General features: G+C 37.4%; 1 protein-coding gene across 1 annotated transcript in view; it reads right to left on the bottom strand.

The window, feature by feature from the left end:
• Nucleotides 1-889: 889 nt before the first annotated feature.
• MYRFL (myelin regulatory factor like) overlaps nucleotides 890-20,779 on the bottom strand; it is a 41,860-nt gene continuing 21,970 nt past the window's right edge. The window contains exons 11-25 of the mRNA XM_032688951.1: nucleotides 19,048-19,248; nucleotides 18,554-18,662; nucleotides 17,968-18,077; nucleotides 14,558-14,721; nucleotides 13,907-13,970; nucleotides 12,670-12,755; nucleotides 12,244-12,315; nucleotides 12,078-12,118; nucleotides 11,798-11,962; nucleotides 7,353-7,427; nucleotides 4,627-4,714; nucleotides 4,368-4,442; nucleotides 3,303-3,411; nucleotides 1,180-1,254; nucleotides 890-1,086 (exon numbers count right to left, since the gene is read on the bottom strand). Of these exons, the coding sequence (XP_032544842.1) occupies nucleotides 1,000-1,086; nucleotides 1,180-1,254; nucleotides 3,303-3,411; nucleotides 4,368-4,442; nucleotides 4,627-4,714; nucleotides 7,353-7,427; nucleotides 11,798-11,962; nucleotides 12,078-12,118; nucleotides 12,244-12,315; nucleotides 12,670-12,755; nucleotides 13,907-13,970; nucleotides 14,558-14,721; nucleotides 17,968-18,077; nucleotides 18,554-18,662; nucleotides 19,048-19,248 (1,521 nt within the window). The 3' untranslated portion in view covers nucleotides 890-999. The remainder of the gene's footprint in view (nucleotides 1,087-1,179; nucleotides 1,255-3,302; nucleotides 3,412-4,367; nucleotides 4,443-4,626; nucleotides 4,715-7,352; nucleotides 7,428-11,797; nucleotides 11,963-12,077; nucleotides 12,119-12,243; nucleotides 12,316-12,669; nucleotides 12,756-13,906; nucleotides 13,971-14,557; nucleotides 14,722-17,967; nucleotides 18,078-18,553; nucleotides 18,663-19,047; nucleotides 19,249-20,779) is intronic.

Genomic DNA, 20,779 nt, shown 5'->3' with positions numbered 1-20,779 from the left:
TAAACATACCCCACAACACTATTTATACTGTACTTGATTATTACATCTGATTTCCTTTTGAGCAATGTGAAATTTCATTCAAATAGCTTTTCCTTACAAATGTGTTTCCTAAATATAAACAGAAAGGCTTTTCCCATGCAAGCATGTATCCATATGCAACTTAGAGACCTATGCAAGCCATTATTCTTCTCAAAATTTCTATTCTTTGATCACACTAACACAAATCACAAACACCAAGAAAAAAAATAACCTGAATTTAAGAGTAAATAGTTCATTCCTGCTGTACACTTTCAGGGGGAAAAAATGTAGCTGAAACAGCTGAAACATACCTCATTCAAACAGCAGTAGCATCATTAAATCACACAACTGTGACAGTAATGATGGGCCTGCTTTCTGAAATGGAAACACACAGACCACTGAATTGACCTGTTGTTCCCTAACTTACAACACTTATTTCGAGGGCATTTGCACAGTGCTACGTTTCTCTTTCAGAGTTTTGTTTGGTTTTGGTTTTGTTAGTGAAAAAGAAATAGATTTATATACATACAAAAGGGCAGCTACTAAAAGAAGGCATATGCCTGTAGGACAGAAGCAGTCTCCTGACTGCAACCAACATTTTATCATCTTCCCATCTTGTGACAACTGGAGTGTATTCTAGTTGAGCAGAGCTCCTACCCATTTGTTCTTGTGTCTATATGTGTGCTATATGTACAATATCATATAACTTCCCTATGATCAATAGGATTATTTTATTTACACATCATGTACTCCATTGCCTCATATCCTTTTAGACACTGTTTCTGGAAATGCAGAGCTGTGGTTGTCGCCAAACGCTTTATTTTTCTACTTTTTTTTATTATTTAAAAGTGAAACAAACAAGAAAATGCCATACAACTCAGTAAGAGGTTTAAAAAAATATCCAGGGTCATTCACGAGTCTCTTTTTCATATCAAGAATTTCCTCATCTTTTCTCCAAAGAACAGATAGTTTGGAAACATTTTAGTTACACTGCCGATAAAAGTAGAAGTAGTAATCAGTAAAAAACGTTCCAGCAAAATAAGGGTCTGTTGAGCAGCCAGCATAACCCTGCAGAAGAAAAATGAAGGAGATTCATATAAGATATTCTTTCAGTTGAAATGCTATTTGTCTTTTGCTGTGTTGCCATTTGAAAAGGCTTACCGGTACAGCTACACGGAAATAGTATGCGCTGTCATACAACTTAGCTACAGGGAGAGTCCAAATATGGTGACGCCCCTAGAAGATAAATGAGAGATTAGATAACCTTATTTCCTGAGAAACTGGAGAGAAGGTTAGGCTCTGGAAACATTTCACTGACAAATGCAGTGCCAAGTAATTATGATAACAAGCCTTGGTAGCTATAGTCAAAGTATTTAAAGAGCAAGTGCTGACTTCAAACCCTGCAAATGTGGGTTTGCTCTGATCACCTCTGCACAGGAACTGACAGGCATCTAACTCCCACTGGCACTCAGCTGGCTCTGAATAACTGAACTCTCTCATTTGTTTTCTCAGCAAATCCCAAAATAAATAGGGATTGTTCCTGATTTGCCAGGTGGCCTGAGAGCTTCAAGTTGTAACAGCGACAAATGGCAGTTCTGCTGATTTTGGAATAGCAACTTTAGTAGTCCTCCGAAACAGGAAAGTTCCTCTATAAATTCTAAAGATATAGGTAGTGTCTTCGCTCAGTATTTCAAAAACAAATGCAGGCAAGGTTTCACGCTGTCTTTCATTACAGGGTTCTGCCAAGTACAAATTAAACAATATATTTTGTATCTGAAATGTTTATGATACACTGAATTAAAAAAAAATCAATCCTCAGCTCTCCTTAACCTAATGATCCATAGTAACTTCTATTTCGTCAGTTTCTAGTGTCTCAACTCCTTCATCTTTCTCTCCTCCCTTCACTTTCTGACACATCCTCTCTGCTAGAGATGATATGTTCATATGATAAAACTTACATGAGACTGCTGAGTCCAAATGACTGCTGTCCTGCCTTTTGGTAGGGAATAAGCCTTCCAATCCCTACGAAAATCCTCTTGAAAGAAACCTCTTCAACTAGGCAGCATTTCTAGTCTGAGTCACGTCAAATCTGAATGCTCACTGCTGGAGATTTGTTAGCTTCAGTCTTTTGAAGTGGATTTCAGGTTGACACAGGAAATCTCTTTGACCAGTTTTGTCACTAAGCTTCAAGGACATTTATGCATGGCGAAAATCTCTATGTCTGACTTAATTTCAGTTCTGTTGGAATTACAGCAAACTTGGTCAAACCAGAAAATTTTGGCTTTCTGATGGCTTTGCCACAGTTGCAGAGAAGCTTGTAACTTTTTGCAAGGGTATATGAAAAGTTGATCAGAACATCAGCTGAAGATTGGAGGTATCTCAACTGCTCTAATTTGACAAAGCACCAAAAAAATATTTTAAATCAATTAAGAGTACATTATATATGGCACCATAGATCAGAAAGCTAAAGAAGACTCAGAAATTACATCCAAATTCAGGGATGTTTCTCTTACAATGTGTTCAGAAATGCTATTAGCCTTGCTTATGCCTCTCCTAGTGTTTTAGCCAGAATAAACATTCCCAAGCAAACACTGACAAATGGAGACCTTGAAAGAGTCTTATATTTCCAGGGAATTGAAGAGAGTTTAAAGCCTTCATCAATTTACTGGAGATGCTCAAAAGCTTGTAAGAGCTGGTCACTAAATATTTATTTTTACTGGTAAAAGCTAACATGTTTTAACAGGCTTTATTCCCATTGAAGCAATCCAGAGAATGACAAGTAAACTCTTGCTTTTAAAATGAAGAGTTTTCCCTAGAGGGATTTATTGGTAAACTCGTGTTCACACAGAAATAGAGGGGAATACTACCATTGTTTCCAGTAAACTGAAGACTTTAAAAGTGGAATTCATTACCCATAAGATAATAATGGAAACCTAAATTAGATGAGAGTTTGGAGGACTCTGTCTCCTAAAGTCCTGAGCGATAAGTTATTCCCATTTTTTAAGTACCTCTGGAGTTATAATGAGTTATAGTGGTGACTTAGGCTGAAGGAGACTTAAAACTCTCCTTCCAGAGAAATGCTGGATAGATTTTAATAAAAGTCAGCAGAAAAGTGATTCCAACAAAAAGATTTCATGTCATTATGGCCATGCTAAAGCCAGCCATGACTGACAGACTCAAAGCACCACTGGATATCTACTACCTTAACCAAGACCAGAATTCTGCAGCCATTAATTTTATAAAAATGATCCCCACAAGCCAGAGTATTGCTGCAGAAATCTTACCTGTGTGGTTTCTAGGAAATCCTTCCTACTGTTTTGGCTTGAAGAATAATGGGAGCAATAATTTCCAAATGTGACTTTGCAGAGAAATATAATTAATGGCTCTGTGGTGCTTCAAGAAACAGAGAAAAATAAGGATAAAAATTATTTTATTAAAAATAAAATCAGTTCCCCCAAACCACAAACCAATATTCAAAATAAATTTATACTCAGTGAAACTCTTGAGTATGATGTATTAATCCCTACATGGGAGGGCTGTACCATTATTTTATAATGGCATACATTTAAAAGGCAAATCTTCAGCAGCTGTAGAAAACAAGCAGACACTTCAGGAGTACTGTTATATTTCCTCTTATCTGAAAAAGGCAGATGTTTGCAAGGATAACATTCAAGATCAAAAGACTGGACAAGCCATTCCTTGGAAAGACAGAAGTCATGAAGTGTCATCAAGGAGATTGTTTGGCAGCTGTTCTGGCTATCACTATTTTCTCAGAGAACTCCAAAAGAAAGGACTTGTTACTTTTGGGAGAACCCAGTGGAGTTGGGCTTTTGAGGAGAAAATACCTGCTGAGAGGATTAAGTCTGCTACTTATTCCTGCTGTAAGTCACAATTTTATGTGTTACCACAAGTTCCTGCACAAGAATCTCCTTTTACAGGGCTTGGCACAACAGGCCCAAAAAAGGTACCCTCTGGAGGTAATGATGTATGTGCCTAATAATATTTCTCTACACCAAAAAAAAAAATCAAATCCCTAGGCCAAAGGCCAGAATTGTGCCAATATATGCATACACGTCTGCTCAAATGATTATTAGGAAAAAACTTTAAGACTTCTGGATTTTAATATTTTTAACAATGGGTGAAATTGTCATTGGGCTGAGAATGGTATTGGGCCTATGCTACAGCAAGGGATCTACTCAGACATCTACATTAGGAACTTAGTTGTGCATAGATTTATCCCACTCCTCTGAAAAGGACAAATTTGTGTCACAATAACCATCAGGCAAGAATTTCTATCAAATAAGGAACTACTGTTGCTTTTTGTATGTGTTGTCTTTAATTGTACTTACTTTATTTCCAGTGAGATTTCTACATCCATGGGTGTGTATTTGTTAACAGGAATAACAAAGCTGTAATTTCCAGACCTAGAAAAGGTTGCATTAATACACTTAGGATTTGCATTTAAATTTAAACAGAAAGAAAAACACAAGAAGGTAGCAAAGACTCCTGCATGCTAGAGTAAGCAACTGTGAGCAGGAGCCAGCAAAGTAACCATGCCACATTAATGGTATTTTATTCCACCACAGCATAATAAAACAATTTACTTACCTGCACTGCAGATTTTTACTGCAATAGCGATTGTCAATGCTTTGCTGAGTTTCCAAAATCTGTATGGAACTGATTGTTGTATCAATCCCTAAAAATATTAACAATATCAATAAATAATTTCAAGAAATCTTAGATAATAAAACTGCAGTTAATACAGTGGCATCTACCCTCTTGATTGCCACTACAGGACTTGCGCAGGTCTAAATTAGCGCTCATTTAAAAGCCTCTGATTGATTACCCTCATTCTGCCATTATAGGGGAGATAAGATTCTTGTTCAGTTTGCAAGGACAAATATCCCGGGAACCTAAGATTGTACCATTTTCTTTTGGGCAGACATTGAAGGCAATTTTGATGGTAGCCCAAGTAGAACACAAATGTGTCAATATTCATTTTAATGTACTAGAAACCACGCTCATGCAAGTAATCATTACTTTGAAAAACATTATCTTTGTTGAGAGAAACAATATGGAACGGAAAAAAACTTGTTTCTACTCCTATGTGTAAGAAGACTACCCAACTTTAATGAATATTATAATTGCTTCATAAAATGTTGCCTTGAACTTGCAAGAACTTTTGCTTTTTCAAGAACTTTGTAATATGCTACATATAGGTGAAGAGTATAGCCACAATGATACTGGTTTTTGCCAAGGCAGGTTAGCCCTGCAGAGAGTTAGGCAGCAAGTACCAATGTTCTTGCTAACACAGGAGCACAGCTTCTGCTTTCACATCTGGCCCAGGAATCGCTGCAGTGAGCTGCATCCTGAAGGGCTTATTTCTTCTGAATACATCTACGGCATCCAATCGGTGAATGTCCACAGTTAAACCTGCAGCATCTCAGATTCCTAAGCCAGCCCATTTCAGTTTGAACTTTGGAGGGCCCTTAAACAGAAGGGGCTGAACAGGTTTTATCCCTTTGAGTGGAACTAGGCTGACATACCAGTGGTTTGGGGAAGGCCCAGGTGTGGAGGGAGAGTGGGAGTCATCAGCAGATCACTGCACTCCAGCTATTGCCTATGGCATCAAGCTGCTGGTATTTTAAATCCTAGAATTATAGAAAATCCTGAGCAGGAAGGGACCCACAAGAATCACAGCGTCCAACTATAAGCCATGTGTCTGAGAGTGCTGTCCAAATTCTTCTTGAACTCTGTTAGCCTTGGTGTCATGACTTCTCTGGGGAGCCTGTTCCACTGCCTGACCACCCTCTGGGTGAAGAACCTTTTCCTATTATCCAGCATAAACCTCTCCTGACACAGCTTCATGCTATTCCCTCAAGTCCTATCTCTGGTCACCAGAGCAAAGAGATCAGTGCCTGCCCCTCCACTTCCCATTGTGAGGAAGCTGTAGACCACTAGGAGGTCTCCTCTCAGTATCCTCTTCTCTAGGCTGAACAAACACAGTGACCTCAGCCACTCCTTGTAAGGCTTCCCCTCCAGACTCTTCACCAAGTCTTGCAATAGGGTGCAGAAAGCACAAGGAGGACCAGGTTTAGCAGGGCCAAGCCTGTTCTTCACGTCGCACTGTGCACAATAGTTTTGTGTTTCTGTTCCTGTGTTCTACAGCAATCATTCCCTACTTTGCAGACAAACTTGATGATTATAGGCTGACCTATTCTCTGATTATAAAACATTTGTGTAGTAGTATATACTTAACTTGCAGCATGCAAAAATCCACACATATGCTTAAGTGACAAAGGGAAATTGAACATATTCATCTCAAAGAACCAGCACAGAAGAACGTTCCCCTATGACACAACATCTTATTATAACACGTATCATAGTGATGCCTCAGAGGACTTTTTCTGAAGTGTGTACCCATGTAAAAAAAATTAGAAGGGGAATGATTTTTCCCAGATCATCCCACTGGGGCACACCTTTCTTCTGTTCCTCATATGGCCCTGGGTAGCAACCTGCTTTAAGTGCATGCTAATGTATAGATGTTTTCTCATTCAAATATTGCCTAATCTTTAATCAAATATTTATTAAAAAACCCAATCCTTAAAATGGAGGATACAGATAAACAGAAAAGACATAAGGCATAATCCTGCTCATACTGAATGAATGCCAGAGCATGCTGTTATAACATATATAATTAGCAGATACTCATTTTTACATAAAAGAATCAATATTTTCAGCCCAGACTGGCACTGACAGCAGTGCAGAGTCACTAAAAGAGGAGCCTGAAATCAAGCCGAAAGTCTTGTGTCTAGGAACTTCATTTCATCTCCTCTGAGGAAGGCAGTGTCAGGATCCTAAGGTAGAGATGGCCCCTTTCAGCAGCTGACACTTTAATCCCTTAAGTGAGAGCCAAACTCCAAACACTTCCTTTACACTGTATCATGCATTTCATGCACACAAATATCACACTCATATCCTTAAGCATTTTGCTGTTAAAGGGTTAGCACAGTTGAGCACCTTGTAACTTTTTAGCCCCTGTCAATGTCACTTATCATTTTATTGTGTCTGAAGCCAAGCCAACCCTCTAGAGAGGGCAGTCAGAATGTCTATAAAAACCAAATGAAGACGTAAGAATAAACTGAAAATTACAGTGAATCACAGGTTTCCCGTGGTTCACAGGGAATAGCTTCCCAAGTGCTAATTCTCTATAATGATCAGTTATAAATAAAACTCCTCTAAATTCCAGAAGCAGAATTTCAAGCCTAAAAGTAGCTCTTGAAAATTATACAAGTATACATTTTTACTGCATTTACTTTAAATATAAGACTTACAGTCATTTCCAAGATCAGGTCTTCCATTACGTTTTTTGACTGGATCTCGTTCAGGTAGTATGCCACTTTTGTTTCCTGTGAAAGGATGTATGTACAAACACCTCCCAAATTAGCCTTGCACAGTTGTAACAGCAAAGTATGAATACAACACCAGAAGATGTTTTGTTAATTATCTCTTAGATAAAGGTATGCATAACCACAAGAGAAATCTTTAAAATACCAAGCCCCTCTATTCAGAAGATATACACAGTCAAAATAAGTTTGCAGATAACAAGATACAAGCTTTCAAAATCTACAAGATGTCTAAAACATTTCCAAAAAATAGCCGAATAGAAAAGATTTCATCACACACACAGAACATCACCAATTTTTATAATAGAGAGACAAAGTGAAAGTCAATATGCAGTCAGGTACTTCAGCAGAAATCTGATCATAAAGCCACATCTTTCTTATTAGTGAGAAAATTGCATTAGTAATAACAGGCATCTGGCACACAAACATGAACTGATACGACAACTGGTAGAACAACTAAGGTTTTTGAATGAGATGTTAAGATACGTAGGACTGACTCAGTACTTCGGAGAGAGATGCCTTAAACAAATTAAATAAACTGATAAACAGTTTGACAACACAATCACCATGTTCATTGATGTCACCTCTGTAACTTCAAACATTGAACTAGTCTGGGTAATATAAGCTGATGATTTTTTTTTTAATTGTTATTCTGTTAATTTTCTCAAAACTTCTCTAGAAAAGTGAACTTTAAAGGCCTTTTGAATAATCATCACAAAGTACAACCTGGGGAAGGTAAAAAGCCCTTCAAGCGCATGGAAATGCTTTAATGCCATTCCTATGCTTTTACACTAACTGCCAGTCAAGAATCTGTTCAGAGACATGTAGCCAATAAGATGGCACTTGGAGATGTTGATCTTGCCTAAACTAAAATGTTTCATCAAATACCATTTCTCAAATATCAAAATACTCCATTCTCGTCTTTTCCAAAGTAAACATTTGGATTTCACAATGGCTGTTTAGAACAAAAATTTCTGTTTCATTATATAAAAATTTATTTTATAGAAAGAAGGATCAGAATGCATTATTACTGAGACTGAAACAAGATAGCTGGATTGACCTCACTGTTTTCTTATTCATGCCAGATTTGGTTTCCATTTCAGTATCGGGAAATAAGAAAATCCAGACTTTTCTCATGCTGTAGGTGACCAAAAGCATGGAAAAATATTAACAACTGGAACCCAAGGGCCCAGAAACAATGTAACACAAAATCATCTTTGGGATTTTAATCTGTTTTGTGTCTTGTTATGAATCTGTCACACTGCTGCCAATTATTCCTTGAACCCATTTTCTATTTACCAGCTCATCATACAGATCCACTGGTTCTGCAAGTTTTGGTGGTTACTGCTGCATTTAGTAGTTGTCTGCTGTCCCATTTCATTATACTGTTCCACACACTTGGAAAAATAGCTACTGAACAATCACTTTTACATGTACAGTCAGTCTTGAGGCAGATACAGAAAAAGCCTGTTCATTCTCTCATTCCTCTTCCATTTTCTTCTGATTTCTCTTAATAGTCTAGATATGCTAGCAATGCATTAAACGCTGTCATTTTTCATTTTCATTAGCAGAGAACTACTCTGTAGGAAAACCTATATCCCCTCGTAAAGGAAAAAGATTGCTCCCTCTAGATAAAATATTTCAGCCATGCAAGTGTTGGCGGGAATATTTATTAAATATTCTGAATTACTAAACACTTAAAACTGTGATTCTTTTGCAGATGATGGAAGAAAGCATTAGGCGGGCAGCAGAATTTTGTACAAAAACCAGGATAAAGATGGATTTACTTCACTAAAATTTCAGCTATTATACTGAGTCAGTAACCAGTATAGAACTTTATTTTTACTTGAGTTTTTACTCGTCATAAAATTACCATTTCATTGCTCCCTTTAAGCTGAAGCAATCTAAATCTGGAGTGCAAGGTGCCAACTGAGATCACCAAGAACCACCAAAATGCACCACAGCAGCCTTCAATAAATTGTGGTAAACTTCCACTCTTTCACATACAGTAACTCTGAGGACTTTCTCAAAGGTCCATGTGGGGTGTGAGGATCCAATTCAATAACAAACATAAAAGTAAAAGCATACAAGAATGTAATTATCTTCAAATAAGCTTGAGATAAACTCATCCATTAAACATGATATCCATTTTTTTTCCCCTCAAACACTTTCTGGTTTTAATTCATGTGAGTTGTAATATTCTATAAGCAGTATGGAAAAAATCTGCTGATGTTTTCTTGTGGTGGTGGTACCTTACTATGCATCTGTTAACTACCATCTGAAGGCAATAAATGTGAATGCATGAGGTTGATCAAAATCCAAGAGGAGCCCTCAGCAACCTTTAATTGTGACTGAAAAAACATTGGGGAGGAACAACACTGTAAGAGAAGTTAAGGACAGCCCCTGGTTATTGGTGACGCTTAACTTTAAGGGGAGAGCAATGAGCACTAATGGCATGGAAGCAGAGGGCAGAAAAGGCCCAAATGCTGCAGGGTGTTCACACTCCTTAGTTCCACTGAAATCAAGGGGAGTTTGAAAGCCTAAATCTTCAAGAGAAACTAGTTAAAACAAATAAAGTGTAGGGGAGAAAGGTAATATTAAGTTAGACTACATAAGGATATCCTGATTTTTTGTTTGATAAATTTTGTCTTGCTTATGAATGCTTTTGTTTCTACTTGAACTTTCCTAAACAGCCTTCTTAAGAAATCTGAGATACAAGGGATTAGGAGCTACAATGGATGCACTCACTAGCAGTCTGCAACCATAGAATTCAGCTATCACATTGTAGAACAGCAAAAGGTCTGTTAAATGTGAACGCCTAAAGTAGTATTTAATTCAACTGTAATTTCAAATAGTTTTACCTTTCCACAAATCAGACTAATCAGATGCTTCTAAAATACCCAGTGTTTATCTTGCTTATTCCCCATATTTAACTCTTGGCTTTTTGTGCTGAAAACATTTTCCTTTTCATTTATCTTGGCTGCAGCTACATTAAACAGCTTGTTGGTTTTCCTTCTGTTTGGATTTCATATTGACATTGTTACCTTCCATCTGGGGATACACTGAGCTTCATTAAACTCATGCAGAACTGAAATCTTTCAGTTGCTTGTGTACTCTGCTGATTTTTCGCTCTTTGATCCACACTTAATGCTATTTGGAACATAAGACCTTGAGAAGGTAATGCTTTGTGTTTATTCTTATCTTCTTTTTCCACCTAATACCAAAAGCAGTCAGCTAGTGACAGAAGGTTTTCATATTTCATTTTCATCCATCTACAATTCCCTCACTTATAAATGAGATTAATGTCTTTTTGATTAATCAACATTTTCAGGCTTCAGAACAATACAAATCACTCAGGTATGACCTCTTGAAAGCACTGTATTGAGATGTATCTGCCACAGGCTTACTGCAGCACTAATCACAAGAATCACAAGGACCACTTACATGCAGCTTGTCTGCCGTATAAAGAATGGCCAGTGGGTGAGTCCCACTGCAACAGTTCGTGCTAAGTGTCACAGCAATTGGTAATGCCAGCTCTGGCAGACATTTGAACTTCAGAAGCTGAACTGCATCCATCCCCAATTTCACCTCAGTTTGTCAACTGTGGTGCAAGAATTGTTCCCAAGGCCAAGAAAGGAAGAGTACAATTGCTGGTCTAGTAATACTAACATACGCTTCCAGACATTGACAATGTTAAGGACTGGCATAGAGGAACACAGATTCCAACAACCTTTATCCATTAACCCTTTCTTATAAATATTATAAAAGTTGAAAATGACACCTTCTCACACATTACACATATAACATCTGGCATACAATAGCTGAAAGAGAATTCATTTCAGTAAAAGCATTTTATTTTATAGAGCTCTGCCTTCAAATAATGCTACTCAAAAACCCTGCATGAACAATCAGAGTTTTAATTGTGAGTTTTATGTTTTCAGGTAGTTGGAATTCTGTCTCTGCCCACAGAAAAGATATCATCATATTGTGATATGATTAAGTATTTTATTTAACATCTGTTAATTCACTCTCTACTACCCTCAATCTACTCCTGTCTAACTGTAGCCAAAGGTTAATTAAAGGGATTAGTGACTTTCCAGTTCACATGAAATCATTTACTATAAATGGCCAGGAAGAACAGTGACATCTGACAAAACATTTTAGGACCCCAAATCTTAAAGGTAATCAGGCCAGATTATTCAAAAACATATTGACTGCAATGATGATTAGTTATATCAGGATTTTTAAAATCCTCTGGACTAGGCTCTTTTGTAGGAAGCTAACTACCTTTAAAGATTCTTGCCCCTTCCCCCACACTCTCCATACAGTTTCTACTAAAATTGTAAATAACAGAAATTAATTTTTCAACTTACGTTTCTCCTTTGCATTGTTTTTTTCATAACTTAGAGATTTGACTTTTGGTTGATGAATTGGACAACAATAGACCTTGTCACAAGGCAAAATATCACAGAAATTCACTTCAGGGATCCTGCTGATGGGCTGTGTGCTCTGAGAAATTGTGCTTTCCATCTGAAACGCTAAAGCAAAAAAAAAAAAAAGATTATCAAAAATACTGTGTGTCTACTGACATTTTATAACAGCACAGGAATTGAAAGTCTGTTACGTGTATGCAGACCAGTAGAGACACAGTACCTGTTGTAGTGGTGGAGGAGAGTAAAACAGAACTTGGGGTACTGCAGATGAAGAAAAATAATTCATTAAGAAATGGACATCAGAGTTGAGGACCAAAACAAATTGGTCCACAACCTATTACTAATTCTACTAATTCGAATTCACTAATGCTAATTTAACCACTTGCCTGTAAACCGGATGTTTTTCAAAACGTCTGTCATGAATGCTAAGTAAATATAGGCTCCATATTGTCAAAGCACTGTAGAAAGAGAATTATTCTGTAGATTTACATCCATCTCTTATGTAACATAATATGAATAATACCTTGGCAGCACTTTGTCCAAACGTCCACTTTCCCTTTTGAGGCACATTCAAGGTGCACCACACAGTGTGACGTGGACAGAGATTAGCTGCATATGCAACTAATGCATATTTCACTTTTACAAAATTATTTCAACTCTCCAATATCACCAGGCATATTCACTGTTAATTTTAATACATTGTGTTCTTTGAGCAGGAAGGGTGAAAACAAGAAAAAGAAGTGCTACCTTCTTTCTGATAAGTAGAAAGGGGAAGGGAGAAACAAGTCAACTTGTTGATAAGTAATTGTTACCATAGTGCCATAATAGCAATCAAAGCTACTATAGTCACCCGGAAAATCTTCATGGAGCAAGATTCTTTGGTCTTTGACAAACAAACCTAGAAAAAAAAAAGTTTGCTTAATTTAAGTGGCACATAACTAAGCTACTACTAGTAGATTAAGAAATACTACACTAGTCTGACTTTAAGTCACCTTTCTTTCTTTCATAGGAACATACAAGTCATCCTTATAGAGTGGTACTGGTCTAAGGAGAAAAATTTCAGTAATGGAAGGCTGCCTGAGACTGTGAGTGCACTGTGAACTGCTGATAGTCTGGGGACACAAACATTACAAAGGAAGAAAGATAGTTAAAAATGACAGCTCCTTATCCATTCTTCCTGCCATTTTTCATACTCTTGAAGAATTTCAGAATCAAATGAAGAACTCAGTAAGCAGTGTCCAAAAGTAAAAGCTCAGCAGCTTTCAGTGCGTATTCAGACCATGTTAAATCAGGGCTCGTGTAAATACAGAAGGCACTTTACAAACAAGTAAGATGATCTTAGATGATGAAGCATTTGACTGTCATTATGTAACAAAGAACATTTGACCTATTATTTTCTCTTGCTCTTTGGCACTGGCAAAAGCAAGGTAGGCAAATGAGCATTGGTTCATCTTAAAGAACAGGACTTGGCAGACTAGGAAGATTGTCTTTTAAAAGGTCAACATATACTTCCTAACTCAGCCAATCCCTGTGAAAAGGAGTGTGTGCTTCTATACCATGATATGAGCAAGAGGAAGTAATTCAGCAATAGCAATATCATCTTAACCGGGTCTTAACCACCTGAAAGACATCGTTATTCAGTACAAAACAGGAGCTGATAACTGCAAACCACAGTGAAAAACACACTCAAGGATGAAAGCTGAGGAAGAATCAGCATCACTGTGCAGAATTCCAAATCAAACTGAGCATTTCTATGTAAGGCTGCACTATACCATATGAGCACAACCACAGGCTGAACATTCCTGTCCTGTTGGTCTCCCTCCTCCTTCACACCATTATGCAGCATGGATCTACTCTCTTGTCTACGTATAGACAAGAAGTATCTCGTACATAATATCTATCTCAGTACAGTTAATTTTTAAGTTTCTACCATGATACTAAATAATCCTGGATACGAAATTTGATTATATTTACAAATATGAAAGCTTTCACCAATATTTCAGCACTTACTTTCTCATAAACATATTTTGTATATTTAATTTCACTCACCTTGCTGGATTTTAGCGGGACTGATTTTTTTGATGGCAAAAAACTAGTAGCTCGACTATACCTGCTGTAAGAGACAAGATCTGTTTAACATTCAAATCCATCAGCAACTAATAAATGAAAAAAGACATTTTCAATAGAGTGTTAATGTCACTTGCTTTTGCAATTTTAACATTTACAAAGAGAAAGGCAGAAGTGTCCTCAGACTCATTTTCAAGTACAAAGGTCAGGTTAACTCATTCAGGTGAATGCTATTAAATGCTACATTTGATTTCAAAGAAAAGTTGGGGAAATGGCTTAGAAACAGGAAATGCTCATCATTTCCACTGAAGCACTACTGAAGATTCTTTCTAGCAGAAGCTCTGCAGATTTGTCTTAGAAGCAATTTCCATATCCAGACCTGTAACTGGATATAGTCTACCCTTGCTTTATGCAACTGCAGCAATTACAAAAATTACCGCAATTTAACAGCCGTTTCAAATATTAATTTTGTCAGTGAGTTAAAAAAATGTGAGAAATTCGGGGGGGTTGCACAACTTAAATGTTGGAAATGAGATGAACTCCACTGTCAAGCAAAATTGGGTTTCATTTCTATCACAGAGATCACTTTACCAATTTGTGTGACAACTATCAGAGAACATCCTAGACAGGTACCTGACTTTGCTCTCTTCACTGACTGTTGATTTTAAACTGTTCATCCGTTTCAGCCTGGCCAGTTTCCTGTTCCACTGTTCCAGTTCTTCTATTCTGACTTCAAGATTGTTTGTTACTTTACAAAGTTGCTTTACAGCACCAACATTCTCCATAAAGATCTGATCCTAAGAAACAAAACAATGACAAAAGTAGATAGAGTATATTCATCAATCAGATATAACAAGCAGAAATGAGTACAGAATTCACATATGTAAGGACACACTGAATACTTAAAACGCAAACACAAGTTCTCACTGTAAATGGGATGCACTATAAAACCCTTTTTCCAGATGTTCAATTGGCAGTAAATTGAAAATAAGAACTTGTAAAAAAATTTGAAGAATATAAAGGGCTTTTTAGACTAAGAATTTAAGCTATATTATACCTTCACACTGTGTTGAATTTTAAACTTTGACACTGTCACAACAGGCATCTGCTATTTGATTTTCAGTGCTGCAGCTGAACAAAGATTTCAGAATCCCCTAGTAAAATGTACATCCAACCATCTACCTACAGGTATTAAGTAGGACCAGACAAGCCAGAGTTTCTACCTATGTTGTATGCACAATGCTAATCACACAGGGATCAGTGAGAAGGGAAAAAACAAAACAGAGCTCAAGATGTGATGGCATAATATTTTGCTCTCCCCTTAAGCCTCTCCAGTCTCTTACAGGAGTCCTGTAAGTTTTATTATCACAATTAGCTCTGCAACACAGTTCAAACACCTTCCATTTACTCCTGAATATTTTACCCAAGAAGACCCTTCTGTTCTCCTACCCCTGCTTATCATCTAGATATCAATCTGCTGCTAGAGAAGCCCTCAGTACAATCATCCACACAGTTAGTATTTTATCCATTTCTGATACAAAAATGGGTACTGATCTGCTATAAGAGCATGGTGGCAGGGTACTTTCTCTGCTGTGTTTGAAAGAATGGCTTTCTTATACAGATATACAACCAGACTGATGCCATTAAACCTTGGATGAAGCTATTAGTGCAGCTAATGTTACTAAGTGTTCCGGTCCAGTCAAGTTATGCAGAAGAATGGCAAAAGCAGTTTTGCCTTTCACGTTGTAAATGCCACACACACGTTTTTTTTAAAGGTGACTGCATTCCACAAAACCAGACAGTATTTTGTACAAGCAGAATCAGAACACAGTTATAAGTGGTAAGTTGCAAACTTCCCTACTGCCAGAAGACTAACAGCCTGTTTAACTAAAAAGTGATTTCAAAATAATCTTTTGTGCCTAGAACTGTGAAATCATTTATATGGTCACTTGTCCTCGTATCAATGATATGCAGCAGCTGCCCTTTCCATTCTCTTCAAACTATGCATGAATCACTTCTAGGTGGCCTCAACTAGCTGAGAAAATAGCTCATATGGTACAATGAAGCAATACTTTCTTGGGGAGAAAAAGGACTGATTAGAGTTTTACTGCCTCACTGGTGACAAAGTACTGAGCACAGCGAGACTGAGAAGAAAAGAAAATATTGTCTCAAAATAGCAAATTTCACACAGTTGAGACATTTCTCTAGAAAGCAGCAGAGCCTGCTACAAATGTGCAATGCAATCAAATAATTTTACAAAGTTCAACAGCTCCAGACAAGTGACTGACAAAGAGACACAACAACAGTAGCCAATATCCCGCTTATCTGGAACTAAACCTGGAATACGAGATAATAAAGTTCAAGGCCTGAACTTGACGGTCATCTGACAGGTGATGACCTGTCAGACTGAAAGCAAAGATATGGGGCACTATCCATTTGCTACTCAAGGTGTTCAGCTATTCTGGAGTTCGGAGCTCCACAAATTTAAATCAGATGTTCAACCTGGACAACAGATGTTCCAAATCTCTGAATTCAATATACATCTTAAAGTGTTAGACACAGATCTCTCCTGCCCCTGTCACCCCAAAGGTCACAGAATTGACATTCACATGCTGTGCCACAGGTGTTAGGAGAATGAGGAGAAAGCACAGATCTACCGAACCATAATAAAACACTGAAGTGTTTGTCAAGTAATTCCAGCTCTGGACAAGTAGTCAAGAAAATGCTAAGCAACAAATAAGCCATTGCTGTAACAACCCATTACTGCTTGGGTCACATACACAGCAGAATAACACTCTGCAGTTGTGAAGCAGAAAGTAGGCTCTCTTCATTTGCTAGGTCACATCCCTGGAAGACATCCTGGCAAGCATTATCTAGAGACCCAAGGTACAGAGGAGAGAGGGAACATGATAGGCCCAAACAGCAGTGCTGTGAGGCACTGTTTGAGATGGTATTTCGTGTGATATTTCAGCAAAAAAGAGATATAAATCAAAAGCTCAATTATCCAACCTAAAATTTTGTCAGAAAAAAAAAACCAAACTGACTATCCCAAAGCAATTTTGCGGGGGCTTAAAACTGCAAATGATGCTGCAGCTGTCACAAAGTGTAACAGGAGGGGCTAAAGAGCAAAATTAACTTAGTGTCATGATCTGACAGCACTGCTCTTCTCTGACCATCTAGAAATTGGTTGGAACCTTGACCAAATTCAGCAATTTTCTAAGTCTCCTTTTCAACAGTATCTCCAGAAAGTGCTCTTTCCACAGCTTTATTCAAAGTTATCTTATTCATGCTTCTTTTATATGGAATACAACCTAGAAGCTTTAACCTATGAATTTAACTTATTTGTAGCCTGTCAAAAGAAGACTAGTGAAATACAAAATTTTTAATAGGTATTTTCTCCAAGTTTGGTGGTGTAAACTTGTGTTTTCTAGAGAATAATGAAAGAATGCATTATGACAATTAATGCAGGATTGTGTTCATGATATCATCCAGACAAGATAAGGTTACCAATCTGTAAAACTTCCCTCTTCTCATTATCAGCTGTAAGTGGGGAAAAGCTGGGAAGTGGTCTTTGGCCTGCAGTGAACCAGCACTCAACAGGGGGGCGGCTCTGTTCTGGACAAGCACTGTCTGCAGTCCTGTGTGACAAAGGCATTGTTTCCAACCTATGAGCATGGTAATTGCTTTGTGTGCCATAAACATTTCATAGTATATGATTTTGAAGCTATAATAAGGATTTTAGATTGCCAAAAAAACGTGCACACAGAGGTAGCATTTGTATTTGCTATGTAGAGGTTATATCAGGATTAGAGTAAGGAAGTTTTTATATAACAAACAGAATGCCATCATTGCTTTGCTCACTTCTGGAACACTTTATTAACTGAAACATTTAAACACAAAAGAATATTTTGGAGTGCCACCTGTTGAACTAATGCTATGAAATCACTCTCCACTTTTATTCAGAAAACTTAGGTTTTTTCCTTTTCCCTTTTATTGTGTGTTTATATAATATTGTAATCAAGTTTTTTTCTTCAAGACCATACCTTGTCAACCATGAGGAAGTTTTCTATTTTTTCTCCATCATCACAAGCAACATCTCCAACTTCTCTAACAGCTTCAGGTAAAAGCTCCTTCACTTCCTGGGCTATTATTCCTGTTCACGAGATAACAAAAACTTAAGTCAGGAAGCACAGTGGCCTGCCATTGAGTATGGTTATATGCTTTCTGTTGACCATGCTAAAAGTTAAAGGCAGAGCCAAAGATGATCTAGAATTTCTCTCTGGTAGAAAAATCCAGGATTTCACTTTTTTTTCTCTGTTCCACAGAAAAAAACCCAGAAACCTTTAGAATTTTTATTTCTCTGCAATAAGAACAAAATTGTTTGTAATCACATACTTCATTCTCATTAAACCTATGGGAAAATAACCTCCTATCTTTGAAAAGTTGAAACAGAAGTTGTAAAATTACCAGAAATACTTGATTTTGGCATTTTTATATCACAAAAGATACACAGCAAAGCATGCAATTGCAGTGTCATAGGAAATGAGGATGAAATAGCAGGGTGTTAAAAGGCACTATGGCACAATGGATGGATGTTAATGAAAAATGGGAACACAGCGGACTGAATACCTGTTTCATGGGTATCTTTTATTCCCATAACAGATGCAAATTCAGGCTTGTAGTCATATTCCACCAGCCTCATTTGTGTTATTCTTCTCAACTGCTCATTTGTATCGACCTAGTTGGACAAATACCAAGATTTACATATTGAAACACTAAGAATGGCATCTAGGACATCACTGAGATAGCCACTAGCCTGACACAATCATTCGGCTGATCTTCACATTGAAAAATATGGACAATCTTCCCATTCCCCATTATCAAAGTGCTGTTTGTATTTGTATTGCCAGTTACCCTTCAGTTTGACAACTCCCAACTTTCACGCACAGTCTCTTCCCAAGACTATAGGCAGTGGTTCTACAGAGCACAGTGGTACATCTGATTTCTTTAGGCCAGTATTTCTGCACACCCAGGATAAAGAATCTGCTTCACGTGTCAGAACAATGATCCACACATGTGCTGTGGTGCAAACATAAATGCCCTAAATACTCCACAGCCCTCACCTCCCGGATATTCTGTTTTGCTCGGCTGTCAGATGGATGCATGACTCTGCCCATAACTTTTGCATTTCCACAGACAACCAGTGCTTCGTCTGGTGCATCTGTGTTAATTCCTACTCGACCATGATAGACTATCGTCTCTGGAACGTGTCCTCGCTGCCACAGTACATCACTGTCATTCTCAAACTGCCCTGGATTAGATGCCTGGAAGAAAAATTTGTGTTTAAAGATATAGTATAGCATGGATGTACTATTGCTTATTCCATTAGAAATTCAGGGGAAATGAAATGCCAAATCTTTAATATTCAAATTGTATTCAAGAGCTTTTCTAACACACCAACATTAAAAAACATAGTGAAGTCACTTTTAAGTGTTTCTGCTCACACAGCATTGGCCTCATTGCTTTTTCCTTTGCATTCCTTAAGCTAAATTGTCCATATCCAAAGCTTTCCAAATTTTATCTTTGATGTTATGCCACATAACCATTCTTTATTTACCAGTAAATTTAGCTGAGACTGGAAATTGGAAAATAGCAAACAAGGTAGATATTAAATATATGTGGTTTATAAAATCCCCTGTAATGTTCTAAATTAACTCAGAAATTTAATGTTAAGGAAATGGGATCTTTCAAAGAACACCAATAAAACAACAGAATGCATATAACTAGAAAGGGTATTTGATTTCCATAATTAGTTTTGGATTGGTTTTGATTTTTTTTAAACTTTGAATTCAGGCTTTAAAATCTGAGTCTGAACAAAAGTATGATCATGATAAAAAGTTTGCAGTCATTTAAAGAAGGCAGGCTTTCACAAGGCTCTGCCATCTAGAAGGCATAATGCTGTGAACTCACCACTGTTTGTCACAATCAGAGCATGATCTGATATGCCTGACAACCACTACTCAGCTGATAGTTTTGTTGTGTTTTAGTGTATAAAGGGCCAGAACATGAGTTGCTTTCTTTTACAGTGCATTTGTACAGCTTTGCCACTTTAAGGCAGAGCTGACTCACTTCACCCTGCCACTGAAGCCCTGTTAGACATCTGGAAAATGACTTTTCTTTCTTTCTAGCTTTCCTGTTGATATTTTCACCACCTCAGATCACAGCCACTTGATCTTCCTGCTTTTCTGCCTTCTTTTTAATTTGTCTGAAACAGTGGCCATGTTTGCAAAATCTCATTCCATGGATTCCTATTAAAAAACTGTCTCACACACATTGAAGGAGTCCTCTTCCTTGAAATTTCAAAAGAACCTAATATTAAAAATGACAGGAAAATGTAAATTTCTAAATCTTACTTAAAAATATATATCTTGTAAGGCAAAAAGAATGTGTCAAATGTGAAAATGGAACAGCTTTCTCAAATTAGTACAGAGGTGATATCTGTGACACTGTAGATCCAGAAACAGAAATTTGGATGAAAGCAGTATTGTGGAAATTAATGGACAAAAAAAAGGAAAAAAACTATATATGTAGGAATGATGCAAACACAGTGTTTCAGTTTCCGGAAATAAAAAGAACCCAAAGCAATGGCCAGGATGATAAAATTTCTCAGAAGGGCAGAGAACTGCTGAACTCCAGACACTGCTTTCAAAGTCCTTCCACGGCTCTGCCCAGAAAGGAGTTCTCAGCCTTATTGCCCTCCAAAAACCTAACCATAACTGCAGGAAGAGGGTTCATGGCACAAGAGGATGCTGAGACAAAAAAGGAGCCAGGACTGAAACCATCTGAAAGCCCTCT

This window comes from Chiroxiphia lanceolata, chromosome 5, assembly GCF_009829145.1.
Source record: "Chiroxiphia lanceolata isolate bChiLan1 chromosome 5, bChiLan1.pri, whole genome shotgun sequence".
Taxonomy (NCBI): domain Eukaryota; kingdom Metazoa; phylum Chordata; class Aves; order Passeriformes; family Pipridae; genus Chiroxiphia; species Chiroxiphia lanceolata.
This window is presented reverse-complemented; position numbering and strand designations above follow the sequence as displayed.